This window comes from Miniopterus schreibersii (genome assembly GCF_964146895.1).
Source record: "Miniopterus schreibersii genome assembly, chromosome: 8".
Taxonomy (NCBI): Eukaryota; Metazoa; Chordata; class Mammalia; order Chiroptera; family Miniopteridae; genus Miniopterus; species Miniopterus schreibersii.
In genome coordinates this window covers 13,170,773-13,184,512 of record NC_138109.1, presented here as the reverse complement: position 1 = coordinate 13,184,512, position 13,740 = coordinate 13,170,773, and the positions used below count along the sequence as shown (strand labels likewise).

At 46.7% G+C, this 13,740-nt stretch overlaps 1 protein-coding gene across 3 annotated transcripts in view; it reads right to left on the bottom strand.

Moving 5' to 3' along the window:
* NIPAL3 (NIPA like domain containing 3) overlaps positions 1 to 13,740 on the bottom strand; it is a 34,804-nt gene that overhangs the window by 15,295 nt on the left and 5,769 nt on the right. For all 3 annotated transcript variants that reach the window (XM_081146151.1, XM_081146153.1, XM_081146152.1), the window contains 4 exons: positions 8,414 to 8,482; positions 7,048 to 7,219; positions 5,576 to 5,635; positions 1,647 to 1,792 (listed from right to left, as the gene is read on the bottom strand). In XM_081146151.1, coding sequence (XP_081002277.1) covers positions 1,647 to 1,792; positions 5,576 to 5,635; positions 7,048 to 7,219; positions 8,414 to 8,482 — 447 coding nt within the window. The remainder of the gene's footprint in view (positions 1 to 1,646; positions 1,793 to 5,575; positions 5,636 to 7,047; positions 7,220 to 8,413; positions 8,483 to 13,740) is intronic.

The window sequence follows — 13,740 nt, the reverse complement described above, 5'->3', positions numbered from 1 at the left end:
GTCGCAGTGAATACATATTTTATCTATTCGTCATCGTTGCCAACGCACAATTTTGCATCGGGCTGCTTTTAGTTACCATAAACAATTTTTGTGTTTTATGAAGTTGTCATAATTATCTCTAATGGCTGCAGAATAGTCCATCAAGCAGATGGACAGTTATTTATTTAACACTCCCAACCATCGGGCGTGCATCCAGGGGAGCCCCATTTTTCAGCCATTCTTCCCGATGCCTAAATGCTGCCTGGAACAGCACGTGGCATTCCCGTGAGATGGCTGTGTAGAAGCTGGTGCCTCCTGATAGATCAGTTCTGTGAGCACGTCTCATTTATTTTTTTAAAATCCACAGTGTCTGGCATATAACAGACAAAAATATTTATTGAATTTGATTTGGCCAGATCTCTCTAGCTGGCAGCACTGTCTCAGTCACAATGAAAGAAGATCAGCTGACTCGGTCACTGAGCATCTTGCCAAGTGCTAGATGGTTTCCATGTCACCTTGTGCCTCTCCGAACAACCAGCCCAGGTCCAGTGACTCCCACCAGTTTAGAGGAGGCAGAGCTTCCAGTTAAGTGACTTGGCCAAAGTCACACGGCACATAATGGATTTGAAACTTTTCCTAAAGAGCTGGGTCTCTGGCTCTGTCCTGCACACATTCCTCCATGTCCATCAGGTAAATGCTGGGGCTGGCTGGTGGTAGGGAGACGACATAGCGCCCAGCTTGGGAAAGCTTTCTTCTGCCTTGTGGGTAAACTGAGGAAAAGCATGTTCCAAGGCCTCTAGAGCAGTCTGAGCTGCTCACATCAGAGGGGGCACAGTGAATACCTGTGTCAGTGGGCCATGGTGAAGGACGGTGGCACTTGAGGCCAGGCAGGCCAGGCTTCAAGTCCAGCTCTGCTCTCATGGGACTCAGAACAAGTTAGCTAACCTCTCTAAGCCCTGGTTTTCTCATCCAGAAAACGGAGAGAAAAATACTTATAGGGTTGTTGAGAGAATACATAAAAAAGTGGTTAGCACAATGCCAGGCATGGAGCAGGACTACCCCTGTAGCCTTAGCTAACACCTTGCATGTTTCCCTTGATTAGTTTGTTTGCAGACCTAACACTGGATGTAAATGGGGCAGAGGGAGGACTGACCTCTCGCTGGGTGTTCAGGAGACAAAGTTTCCAGTGTCTACTGTGTTTCTATCAGCTGTGTGATGCTGGGCAAAAATAAGTAAATAACATTTTATAATTGTTTAAAATTTCATCTTTCCTTCTTCCCATAAAAGTGATAAATGCTCCCTGTAGAAATTTTGGATGATACATAAAGACAAAGACAAGATAAAAACTCAGTCATAATTCTATCTCCTAGAGAAAACTACTGATGGAACGTATTTTTGCATCTAGTCTTTTATAGGTACATTAGGTGTGCATGAACACCTCTAAAAATAAATTTATCACATTCCTCGGTTTTAGACATTCCTCAGGACCTAAGTGAAGAAAGCACCTCCCTGTGAACTATGTATCCTGCACAAGCATGGTCTTCGGTGCTATGAAATACATCATGGTTCACATGCATCCCCTAATGCTGGGTATTCAGGTTTCTGGTTTCTAAGACTCGATACCCCCTCCCAACATCTCAGGAGGAAGGACCAGAGGCTTCTCTTACCATGTACAAGAGAAAAGGCCAGCTCACGAGGTGCTTGGTGATGTTCTCGCCAGTCATCTTCTCATGGCTGTTGGGTGCGAATGTCACCAGCAAGTAGGTGCCCACAATGGCCAAACTGCAGCCGACAAAGGACAAGACGTAGCGCCCTGCAGGGAAGGGAAGCTGTCACAGGCTCACTGAGGCACAGGCCCTGGGCCAGTGCTTGCTTCTAGTGTAACACAGCTGACTCGTTATAGTTTGTATTTTTGGTTTTCCTTTCTTAAAAAAAAATAGATTCTCTTTCCTTAATGTTATTTTTTTAATGAGATATAGCAGGCACACGAAAAACTGCTTGATGAATTCTCACCAAGTGAGCACACTCATGTAACCGGCACCCAGATCAAGAAAGGGAACATTGCCCGGCAGGGCGTGGCTCAGCGGTTGAGCATTGACCTAGGATCCAGGAGATCGGGGTTCGACTCCTGGTCAGGGCACATGCCTGGGTTGAGGGCTCCATCCCCAGTCGGGAACATGTAGGAGGTAGCCAATCAATGACTCTCTCATCATTGATGTTTCTATCTCTCCCTCTCCCTTTCCCTCTCCCTTCCTCTCTCTGAAATCAATAAAGATATATTTTTAAAAAAGAAAGGGAACATTAGCAGGACCGCCAAATCCCCACTGTGTCTGCTCCCAATCGCTAGATCCCACGCCCAGGGTACCACTTTGACGTCGCCAGCACTAAGAATTTGCCTAGGTTACTCTTTACACAAAGGTGCTCGTGCAAGATGATGCCCGTGAGATGCGCCTGTCTCGCAGGCGCACCGGTACGTCCCTCATTCACGCCGCTGGGCAGCGGTCCACTGTGCTCATGGGACACAGTTTACCCATGCTACTGCTGATGGGCATGTAAGCGGTCTCCAGGCTTGGGCTATAACACACACGGTGCTGTGAACATTCTCGTACATGTCATTTGGAAAACATACCTGTGTATTTCTGCTGGGTATAAAACTAGGATTAGCATCCCTGGTATGTGAATGCTCCGTTTAGTAGTTACTGTCAAATGGTTTTCCAAAGTGGCTGAACCAATTTATACTCCCACTAGCGGAGGACAAGAGTAGAACTACATGTTTTCTCTTCATTTTGGCCATTCTGGTGTTGCGCTGTGGTTTTAACATACATTTTACAGGGAATATTTTATTTTTTTATTTTTTTAAATATATCTTTATTGATTTCAGAGAGAGGGAAGGAGAGGGGGAGAGAGAGATAGAAACATCAATGATGAGAGAGTCCTTGATCGGCTGCCTCCTGCACGCCCCCGACTGGGGATGGAGCCCGCAACCCGGGCATGTGCCCGGACCGGGAATCGAACCACGATCTCCTGGATCCTAGGTCGATGCTCAACCTCTGAGCCACACCCGACTGGGCTACAGGGAATATTTTAAAGCTAGAATCGCTTTATGGGCAAGATAAAAAAACCAAATAAAACAAAACCTCAAAAGCAAACCTTCAGAGCCAACCACGTACCTTTAAAAATTACCTCATCCATTCTCAACTGGCTTTTTAACCTACTCCCAAAGAAGCTTTCTAAATACTATCAATAGTCTAACCCACAGGCCCGTCAGAGACTGTAAGTGGCCCAGCAGGCATGCTCAAGGGGAAAGGACGAGTCTCGTGACTCTTCCCCAGGGTCCGGTCGCAATCCAGTTGAACCCTGGGAAGCTGGTGAAAAGCCCAGGCCTGGGCAAGTGCAAAGGGCTGTGAGTTCTGAGCTGCACATGTGGTGACCGCAGGCCTCTGGGTTTTTCTGGCATAGAACTAACTATACCTATTTCGTTCCTGCTGTCTCTAGAAAATGTGATACTGTACTGCATTCAATGTCTTTTATTTTCATTCGAGGCCTCATAAGGTGCTCAAAATCCAGTTGAGCAACTGTTCCATGAATGAATGAACCACGGTTAAACTCCACAGAGTAAGTTCTATGCTGAGATACACAGCCTGTTGTCTTAAGTTTCTTTCAGGCAGGGACAGGTCTTACTCATTTCCAAGCCTGTGGTATCCAGCACAGGTGGCGCTGGGTAAATGTTTGCTGAATTTAATGGCGCTTTAGGCAGGGCAGCCATGTACAGCTAGATGTGAGGTGGACTGCAATCTAGCCCGTGCTCTGCTCACTAAGCCATGTGCCCACACAACCACAGATGCCCAGAGGAGCCATGGTTTTCCAGTCCATGTGGGGCACTGCCTGGACCAGCGTGCCTCTCAGTCCAGGACCTGGAATGACCCTGGAAGGAACATAAAGCAGAACTGCCCCCCCCATCAGGCCTACTGCAAATCACTATAAGTCTGTTGGTCTTCTTGGTGTCATTTGTTTGCTAAGTAGTACTTTTGCTTTTTTTCAGTGTAAGAGTCTTTCCTTTTCCAGCCTCCTGGCCCCATCTTGCTCTTATGCTACACCAAAGATTCAGAACAGTGGTTCCCAAACCTCCTTATGTTTCTGGCAGTATCTTGGGAGTTTCTTCTCCCTGACATCTTCTTTTAAAAAATTTTCAGATGCACAGAAAAGTTGAAAGAGTTGTATAGTCAGTATGCACTCTTCCACCACCTAGATTCTAAATTGAAATTTTATTATACTTGTGTTATCATATATCAATCTGTTCTCTTCATCCCTCCATCCATCCCTCAAGCCATTTTATTTTTTTGATACGTTTCAAAGCATGTTGCAGGCAAATATACTTTACTCTGGGTAGCTTGATAAGAATACAAATGCCCAGACCCCAGATGAGATTCAAAGTCTCCTGGGATAGAGCCTGGGCCACCATCGTGTTACTCCTGAACTCCTTAGCACAGCTTATAAAGCCTTGCACCACCCAGTCCTCCATGCCTCCCTGCTCTCATGTCCTTCCCCCTTTACTCATCTCTCCAGCTACACTGGCCTTACTGATACTGGACACACCAAGCTTATTCCTGCCCCAGGGCCTTTGTACCTGCTGTTCCCTCTACATGGAACACTCTGCTCACAGATCTTGGCATAGTAGTCTCCTTAGTATTAGGTTTGGGCTCAACGATCACCTCTTCAGAGAGTCTAACCCTGACCAGTCTAGGTAATGTATCCCCCATTTCCCCTATGCCTCATCAAGAAGCATTCCATTTTCTCTGAAGCACTCACTAAGATTTAGAATTATTTTGTTTATTAGTTGTTCACTTGTTTATTGTATGCCCTCCCCCCAACACACACACATATTAGGCTGTAATTTCCATGAGAGCAGGAACCCCATCTGTCCTACTGTTATATCCCTGGCACCTAGAACAGAGCAGGTATTTTGGGGGAACATGTCTTCCCCACTCCTTGGGTTTCCATGTGGGGGGGGCCTCCCATGGACCGACACGTCTGCCTCTTGCCCCACTGTCTGCATTTCTCAACTGAGTGGAGCCAATCTATCAAAAGAATTTACACACTGAGGCTTTGTTCTTTTTCCTTCCTTTTCTGCCCCAGACTACGTGAGGCAGTAATTCTGGGTAAGGGTTCCATTCTGTAAAACCAAACGCTTTCTTGGGAGACTGGCCCAAGGTCTAGCTGGGAAATGGGGAGAAAGTCCATTTGGCTGCACGCCTAAGCTGCATGCTCCAATTTAGCTTTTATTGGTAATAAAGTGCAGCTGCCGGTCTCCTGTGTTTGACTTCTGTGTTTATTTCCCACTGCTTTAGAACGCAGTTAGGGAAAGTGGGTGCCTTTTATTAGGCTTTCTAAAATCCCAACGGTACATGCTCAACACATATTGACTGAACGGCTTGGGAACCACTGACTTCAAAACCCAGCTCTCAAGATGGGAGTGGAATATAGAACCGCTCTGGGGAGCTGGGAACAGGCGATCTCTAAATTGGGGCGTGCTGGTTTTATAATGAGAAAAAGCACAAGCACAATGAACAGCAGGGGTTCAAATCAGTGAACTTACTCAGAAAGTCCTTAGGTTTCCATTTTTCTTTGATGAAAATGATTCCTATGATGGCGCTAGCTATGAAAGGAAAAACACAGGAAAGGAGACTTGAGGCCGCCTTCAGTCAAAAGGAGTCCCTGCGCCCATGCCCTTTGGGTTGGCCCATCTGCGCTGGAGCTTCTGCTTCCTGTCCTCTCACTCGGGCTCCCAAGGGCTCAGTCCCTTCTGGTTTCCCTGATATTCCATCTCGGAAAGGGAGGTTCCTCTCCCAGCCTTCCTGAGGATTTCCTACAAGCCCAGGAGCACTGTGTGTTGAGCACTTGCCGGGCAACAGGCAATTTACTCAAGTTATTTCTGGTATGTTTACCCTTAGAGGTGTGGTTGCTATTTGTTCTCATTTGAAAAATGGGGACACTGAGGCTAAGAGAGGTAGGGGACCCACTCAAGATCATGCAGCTGGTAGGCAAAGGCTAGACTTGAACCCACGACTGTGGGAGGCCAGGGCTCTATCTCTTTGTCTTACAGAGTCTGATACTGTGAGGGAAAGACCAAGTTTGAGGACCTCATTCATGTTGCGGGCTGCTGGTTTACCAAGCCTGGTCAAGAAAACGAGGGTCTTATCATAGGGTCAGCAAAAGCAAATAGGTTTCCACTCCTTTGTCAGCTCCTAGTAGCTGGCAGTGGCGGCCTGAAGCTCTGAGAACTCTGAGGGCCCATCAAGCCTCTTGGGAAGGAATGCCGTGACTGATTAACGACGTCTGCCTTGGGTGCAGGAGGGGCCTGCAGCTGCCATGTATATGTCATCCCTGGTGTAGAAGAGGCCCTCTTAATTCCTGGCAGGATTAGATTAGAATATGACTTTTTCTTGGAGAGCAGGGAGGAGCTCCTAGGCAACGTGCACTGCTTGCCAGCCAGACGGAAGGAAGCATTTCAAAGCAAGTTCATTGTCCTTGCGCCTATGTACAAAAAAGCTATTGACCAATAGGCTACTAACATCTTTTATTTAAGAAGGAAAGAATTATTTTCTATTTTACTCGTGACCTCATGGATTTTAAAGCTCCTTTGTCTTTTAGTTGGTTCAAATGTTCTGAGACACTGGGTCAATGATTACAGATGTCGTAGAAAAATGGCAGGTGAGAAAGTTAATGATGTTTTTAAAGTGATATCAGTTGAAGTAAAAAAGACCAGAGAACATGCTGAATTTCTTAGACGTGTAAGATATCTGAACTCTATAAAAGCTTAATGATCTTATGATGTTAGGGTGAATAGGTTAAGGTTTATCTTCCTTTCCCCAGGAGGATTAGAAAAATTAATATCTGTAAAGGGCTTACAGCAGTACCTGGAGTGTACGAAGCCCTTTGGTAAGTGCTAGCTTTTATTATCAAGGCAAAAGCTGATAGGTTTAACGTGCATCTTTGATCCTGGTGGTGACACTGTGGTCACACAGGCAGCTGAGTCCCAGGGAGGGATGGGGGGGACCCCGGTCTTACCTATCACGGAGACTGCGCTGAGAGGCACGATCAGTGAGAGTGGAGCGAAGGCATAGGAGGCAAACACTCCGAGCTCGCCCAGCAGCATCAGGAACAGGCCCAGCCACCATGTCTTGGTCTTGAAATAGGCCCGGGGGTCCTTGGAGCCCGCCAGCCGGATGTGACAGTACTTCTAGAACAGTAAGTAAAGCAGAGGAGGTGTGGGTGAAGCCTGGAAATGTGCAATTCTAACCCACATCACAGCTGTGTGCAGTCTGGGGGGGACCCCCATTTTAGCGTGGCCTCAGGCTGACCTTCTCCCTCTGACTGCAATGCCCAGGAGTCCCCATGTTCGGGGTGCCTGCTCAGCTACACCGTCTTCTGTAGGAGTGTCCACAGCTCTGCTGGGCAGCCCTGTGGGTATTAGCAGGCCCTGCCCTCCCTAGGGTGGATACTTGGCCCAACTATGGCTGATATCTTTTGTTCTGGAAGTGAGTGAACTTGGGGCAGACACTGAGGCAGTGACTAAGGGACACTAAAAAGGCCACGCTGCCTTTTGGATAGGATCATGAGTGGGGCTCCAGAGGAGTAGATATGCAAGCAGAGACGCTGGTCTGTAAAAAGAAGAGGCATGAACCAGACAAACAGCTAAGAGATCATGCTCCTCAGAAACATGCCCACACATATGTGTACATGGGAGCCGAGACGTACACATGCACGTTTACATGCCACCACCAGGGAAAGGGAGCTGGCAGCCCTGCTGCAGGATTATTCCGTCCACAGGTGTCTGTCAAGTCTTAGCCTGGGTTTCCCAGAAGAAGTCCCTGAAACAAGATCTTGGGAGCAGGGAGGTGGTGATTTGGGAGGTGATTCCAGGAAGCACTAGTAAGAGAGTGGGAAGTGAGACGGGGAAGGGGGAAGAGCCAATGAGGAGGGTGCTCATGGGTGAGTTAGTGCCTGAAGCAAGTGGGACTCAGTCCCACTGCGGAACCTCTGAGAACCCTGTGAACTCACCGCAGAACCATCCCACCCGAGGATGGAAGCCTGGAGCATTAATCCACTGATTCCCATCACCCACTGGCTGAAGGCTGCCCCCAGGGGCATTAACCACCACACCACAACCCAGTGCAGCCACTAAGCTTCCCAGTTACACCTGCATGCCAGAGATTTTTAAGTAATGGAGAGCGTTGGTCATCAGAGTTGAAGGATGATAGGTGGGTCAAGTTGGGGCAAAGAACCAAGAGATTCTGGAAAGGGTATTGTCCCAGGCCCTGTCCAGGGATGAGTGGGCAACATCACAAAGAATGGAGGCAGCGGGGCCTGCACTAGACACCAGGGCTTATTGGCTGTGCCTCTGCCCCATACAGTGTTGGCGGCTGAAACTCACCTGGAGGTTAAGCGCAATGCTGACCACAAGGTGCCCGAAAATTGCCAGAAGGGCGCCGATCAAGTTTTCCTATAAAGAAAGTTCACAGAGGCAGATATAACTGGGCCCAAGCTAAGGCCCCAGGACCACTTCCCAACTGTTTGAACTGGTTCTCAATACTTCCAGATAAAAACCAAAACTTGCAACAGAACTGATGCTAAACTCTCATTCTAGCAAATTGTAATATTTGTCTTGAGTATTGAAAGAACAGTCCCATTCTTCTCATTCAGATATTCATTCCTAAAGAATTGTTACTTTTTACTTAATAATCATTGCAGAACGTTATACTGCATTAATCAATCGTATCAATTAAAAAACTCTGGATCGAATCAAGATTTATGAACACGCTATCAAAGGAACTTTTTAAAAATGAAATTTGATTACCTACTCTACATTCTTTCCTGTATAGCAGCATCATAGGTGTTCATAAAATGTTTAAGTGTTAAAAGATAGACACATATTTGTGATAAAATTCTGTGGGGGAAACAGAAAAACAAAACAAAAACAAAATCAAAGAGAAAAAGAAATGATATAAAATTTCCACCTGTTAAAGAAGAGCTTTTCCAGAAGGCTGATGGTATCAAGTGGTCTTTATGTTTCACGGACTTCAGTTAAGTGCATAAGAGGGTTGTTTTTTTGTTTTTTAAATTAGTATTTAGATGTGCCAGGAATGACATACTTTGCAAATATTTAAGTTTGTAGTGGAAAGTTCTAAGTTTTAGATGTCAACTTGTAACAGTATAGGGGCTTGGGCTCAGGAGTGAAAATATCGCTGGTGGCCAGGAAGCCAAATTAAGGCCAGGTGGCCAGAAGGAACACTGGATACACTGACCACAAGAATGTCACGACCTCTCCACTCCCTGCTTTTAAAAAATGCAAAACTTTATCTCCTTTTTAACTGCTTGCTTCTCCTACCCTGATGTGGAAAATCCCACAAGCCTGCTCTTTTTCCGAAAGGCCCGTGTCTTCTGCAAGCCCGCTTTACCCCCAGCTTATAAAACAGCCAAGCAGAGCCAGCCCTGAGCAAGTTCAGAGGACCTGCCTTTCCTCTGTGCTGCCTGCCTTGTGCTCAAGCATAAGCTTAATAAAATCTGTCTGGAAATTTCTCTGGGGTTTCCTCTCGACTTCTATTTTGGGGAACCCATGAACCCCAATGCCGGTAACCAACTAAAAAATGTGAGGAAATACACAGTGCTTCTTTAGAAGGTCTGGCTTGAGGACCTCAAAGGAAGCCCTTCATTAAGCATGCATCTAAAAAGATACAAAGCAAAAACCTTCACCTCCACCTGCTGAGGGGCAAATAAATGTCAGGTGACCAAGCATATGCTCCACCTAGTAATTTAGTATACTTATGCTAATGAGGAGACATTGTTAAAAAGAGTTAACTAGCAGATTCTACAGGAACTGCCTTGGGCAGGTAGGAGACAAAAGGACTCTGGTTCCAGTTGCAACAACTCAAAGCTGCTTTATCATCTTTATGGCGGGTGAAGGAGAGCTGGAAATAGCCTCCAGGAGTTGTGCAAAAACCAGAGACCTGAGCAAGGGCTTTTCAAAGAACCTGCTGGGGTCTGGGGTCATAGCCAGGTGAGATTTGCTTGCTTCAGCCTAGGTTCCTATCTCCCTGGGGAATGACAGGGCCCCTCAGGATTGGTGCAAGAACTTCCTGAGATAATCTAGAGAAAGGTCTTAGTATTAGGGCAAACCATATGAAACTCAATATTCAACTGTCTTTGACCTATGGTTCATTCAACTTACAACTGGTAGCTGCTCTATTATTTTACCCAGAGAGACCGAGCTGATGCCTAAATCCACCTGGATGCCTGAGCGCGTGGTGTTAACAACTTGCCAAGTGGAAGTGAAGAGATGACGGGAAACAGGCTGCCTCGTGGCCACATGGACAAATGAAAACTATTTCAGGGAGGGGTGTGTGAGGGGGTGAAACCTAGAAATGAAAACTGTAAACTTCACAAGGATAAACCAATCTAAGCAGCAAAAACAGTGTTAAAAGGTTACTATGATAATAAAGGGTGGTATTTATGGAGCATTTACCTATGTCTAGCTTGGCGCTAGGCCCTTGCTATGCATCATCACCCCTGGGCCACAGACGACCCTCTGAAATGGGTTCTACTATGAGTCCTGGTTTTTTGTTCATTTGTTTGTTTTTTAAAATATGTCTTTATTGATTTCAGAGAGAGGAAGGGAGAGGGAGAGAGAGAGAAACATCAATGATGAGTCACTTGCTGGCTGCCTCCTGCACGCCCCCTACTGGGAGTCAAGCCCGAAACAGGGCTTGTGCCCTGACCGGGAATCCAACTGCGATTTCTTGGATCCTAGGTCAATGCTCAAACACTGAGCCATGCCGGCTGGGCTGTTTTGTTGCTTTTTTACAAAAATTCTATTTTATTGATTTCAGAGGGAGGAAGGGAGAGGGAGAGAGCTAGAAACATAAATGATGAGAGAGTCATTGATCGGCTGCCTCCTGCACACCCCCAACTGGGGATCGAGCCTGCAACCTGGGCATGTGCCCTGACTGGGAATCGAACTGTGATCTCCTGGATCCTAGGCTGATGCTCAACCACTGAGCCACACTGGCCAGACTGAGTCCTGTTTTTAGCACATAAGTTGAAAGGAGTTTATAGATGAACAAAGTAAAGTTCAGGGAAGTATAACAACTTCCTCAAGGTGAGGACCGAAGGATTTGAAGCTGGAGGTCTGACTTCCAGTCTCCTGGGGATACCTAGTCCTCCATGCTGAGGCTTGAAAATAAATTAGGAAAAAAATACCCCCCCCCCGGTAAATGCAACCTTCCCACTAATGACACTGCAGCTGAGGTGGCTTTAAAAAGCCATGTCTATAAGCACATTAATCTCCACGAATAATAACTGGCTAAGGACATGTTAGTAACAGCGCAGTGTAACTAATGCCCTGTCATCCAAGAGGTTCAAAGGGCTTCATCAACACTAATTAGGCCCCAAACCCTTGTGAAGTGGTGGCTGGTGCAATTTTACGAGAATTTAAAGTCAAGCAAATAAGTTGCCTCGGGCCCAGGGGTTACAGTTTGAACACACACCTATTAGCCGCCCTCCAGTGTCTGGCAAAGGGCAATTCTGAGCGGAGGCAACAACCAGCAGGACTCCTGGCATTGAGTTCCTCCTCCAAGTCTCAGAGCTTGAAAACTGTAAAGTGGGGGTGTCCAGGTCTGCTGGCTGGAGGGAGGTGAAGGGCGGTGCCTGGGCAGCCTCCACCCCTGGACACCAGTGGGAACTTTCTCAGTCTACACTGCTCCTCTTTTTGGCTGAGGAATACTCTAGGCGTTTTCATGGGAGTTATTTAAAGTGTTAAGTGTTCCTAAGTAGACACAGGGATCTGACCCTGGAATCAGTGACTCTGTCCCGTAAGAAAAGATGAGTGAAACAATGGTGGTCCCACTGCCGGCAGGTCTCGTGGCAGCCTCAGGTCACCGTCTTCACCTGTGGTATCTTTGGTTCCTGAGTCCTGCAGCCACAATACCAGATGGAGAGGATTCTTCTGAGCAACACCCAGTTGGATATCAATTGAGGTGGAAGGGAGGGGTGGAGGGGAGGAGGGCCGCCCTCATTTTGAAGGCAAATACCTGGGTGGGTGGGGGGAATCTCAGTTACCTAAGGCCCAAGACTCAGCCAAAGTGACAGAGTGAGCAAGTGGCAGGACCAGACCTGAATGCAGGTCTCTTAACACTTTGGTTAGCAATATGTTATAGGAGAGGAGGTAGTGAGGCCTGCCAACTATCAGGGCCCTCATATTTAGGATATATCTAGTCCAAACCGGGATATTTTAAGGATAGGGGGCTTTGCTAATACACATAAACATGAGGCACAAACCAGGGCTTTTGGTCACTGTACTCATAGTGCAGTGTCTGAATGGGGAGTGTTATTGGTGAGGGAAGTGGGGTGAGGGCAAAGCTATGGGCAGGCAGCTGGATTTCAGACTCAGCTGTTTCTAACCATGGCATCAATAGGCCCAAATATCAAGTGGGGTGGGGAACCAAAAGCCACTTCTCTCTTTGCTTCAGCTTCCTTGTGTGGGCTTTGAACTTTGGAAAACAGCAGACCTGGGCTGGGGTCCCACCTCTGCCACTGACTGCTGTGTGACTTCAGGGGAACTGCCTTAACTCTCAGAGCCTCAGCTTCCCCTCTGAAAAATGGAGCTGACTGTAGACCCTCATAAGATTGTCATGTTATGTGAAATAAGGCACATGTTGAAACAGTACATGACATATAATAAACACAAAAACAATTCTAGCTGTTACTATTATTTTTACAATTTTCATTTTTATTGTTATCATTATGATTAGCAACAGTTCTAAGGAACCTACTGGCTCTGATATTCTCTGATCCAAGAATTGATCTTTTACCAGCTACAGCTCTGAAAGTAAACTGTTCCCAGAAAAGCAGCCAAAGGTCACAGAGGCAGGAAACTTTGCTTGGATATTGGTATCCAAGTGAAACCTCAGCTCCAATCTCCTGTTCCCAGGTCTGCTTTACATTTGCCAACAACAGCCTTTATTCAGATCCCATGATGACAAGACCAGCAATCACTTGTTATTTAAACTGAATTCCCACAATCCCTTGGACTTAAACTGCTAACAGCTGAGTATAAGCATTCTGGCTTGCTCTGAGGGTTACTCACATTCAAATACAAGAGATACAGCAGTCCGGCTCACCAGGCTCTACTACACCTGCAACCTGGTTTCAGGCCAGCGCCTGTCGCTTGCCTTCTCCAGCAGGTGAGGCGTTGCCATTTCAACACTTAATAACCAGTGCCAGGGACAGAAGGGGCGTCCCAGAGTGCAAACATAATGCAGGCAGCAGGGAGTGGTGCATAAAACCAAGGGCCTTGACAGCGCACAGACTCCATTCGAACCCCAGCTTTCCTATACCTACTGACCGTGTGGCCTTGGGCAAGTTAATTAACCTCTCTGTACCAGTTTCCTCATATGTAAAATGGGATTGTAATAGTAGCTGCCTTATGGGGGTTTTATGAAGATTAGCACAGTCCCTGTCATAGTAAACACTCAACAAATGTTAGCTGCTGTGATGATGACTACGGTATTCGTGAATTGGCTGTGGAAGTGCAGATCAAGGACCAACTGTTTCTTGCCAGGAAGACTGACAAAGGCTTCATGGAAAAGGTGATACCTGAGTTGCAGCTGGGAGGATGGGTAGGATTTCCAAAGGAAGAAATGGGATGGGGCAGGTAGCTTCAATTCCCTTTATAAATACAGGTCATCCTCATAACCACCCTATAGG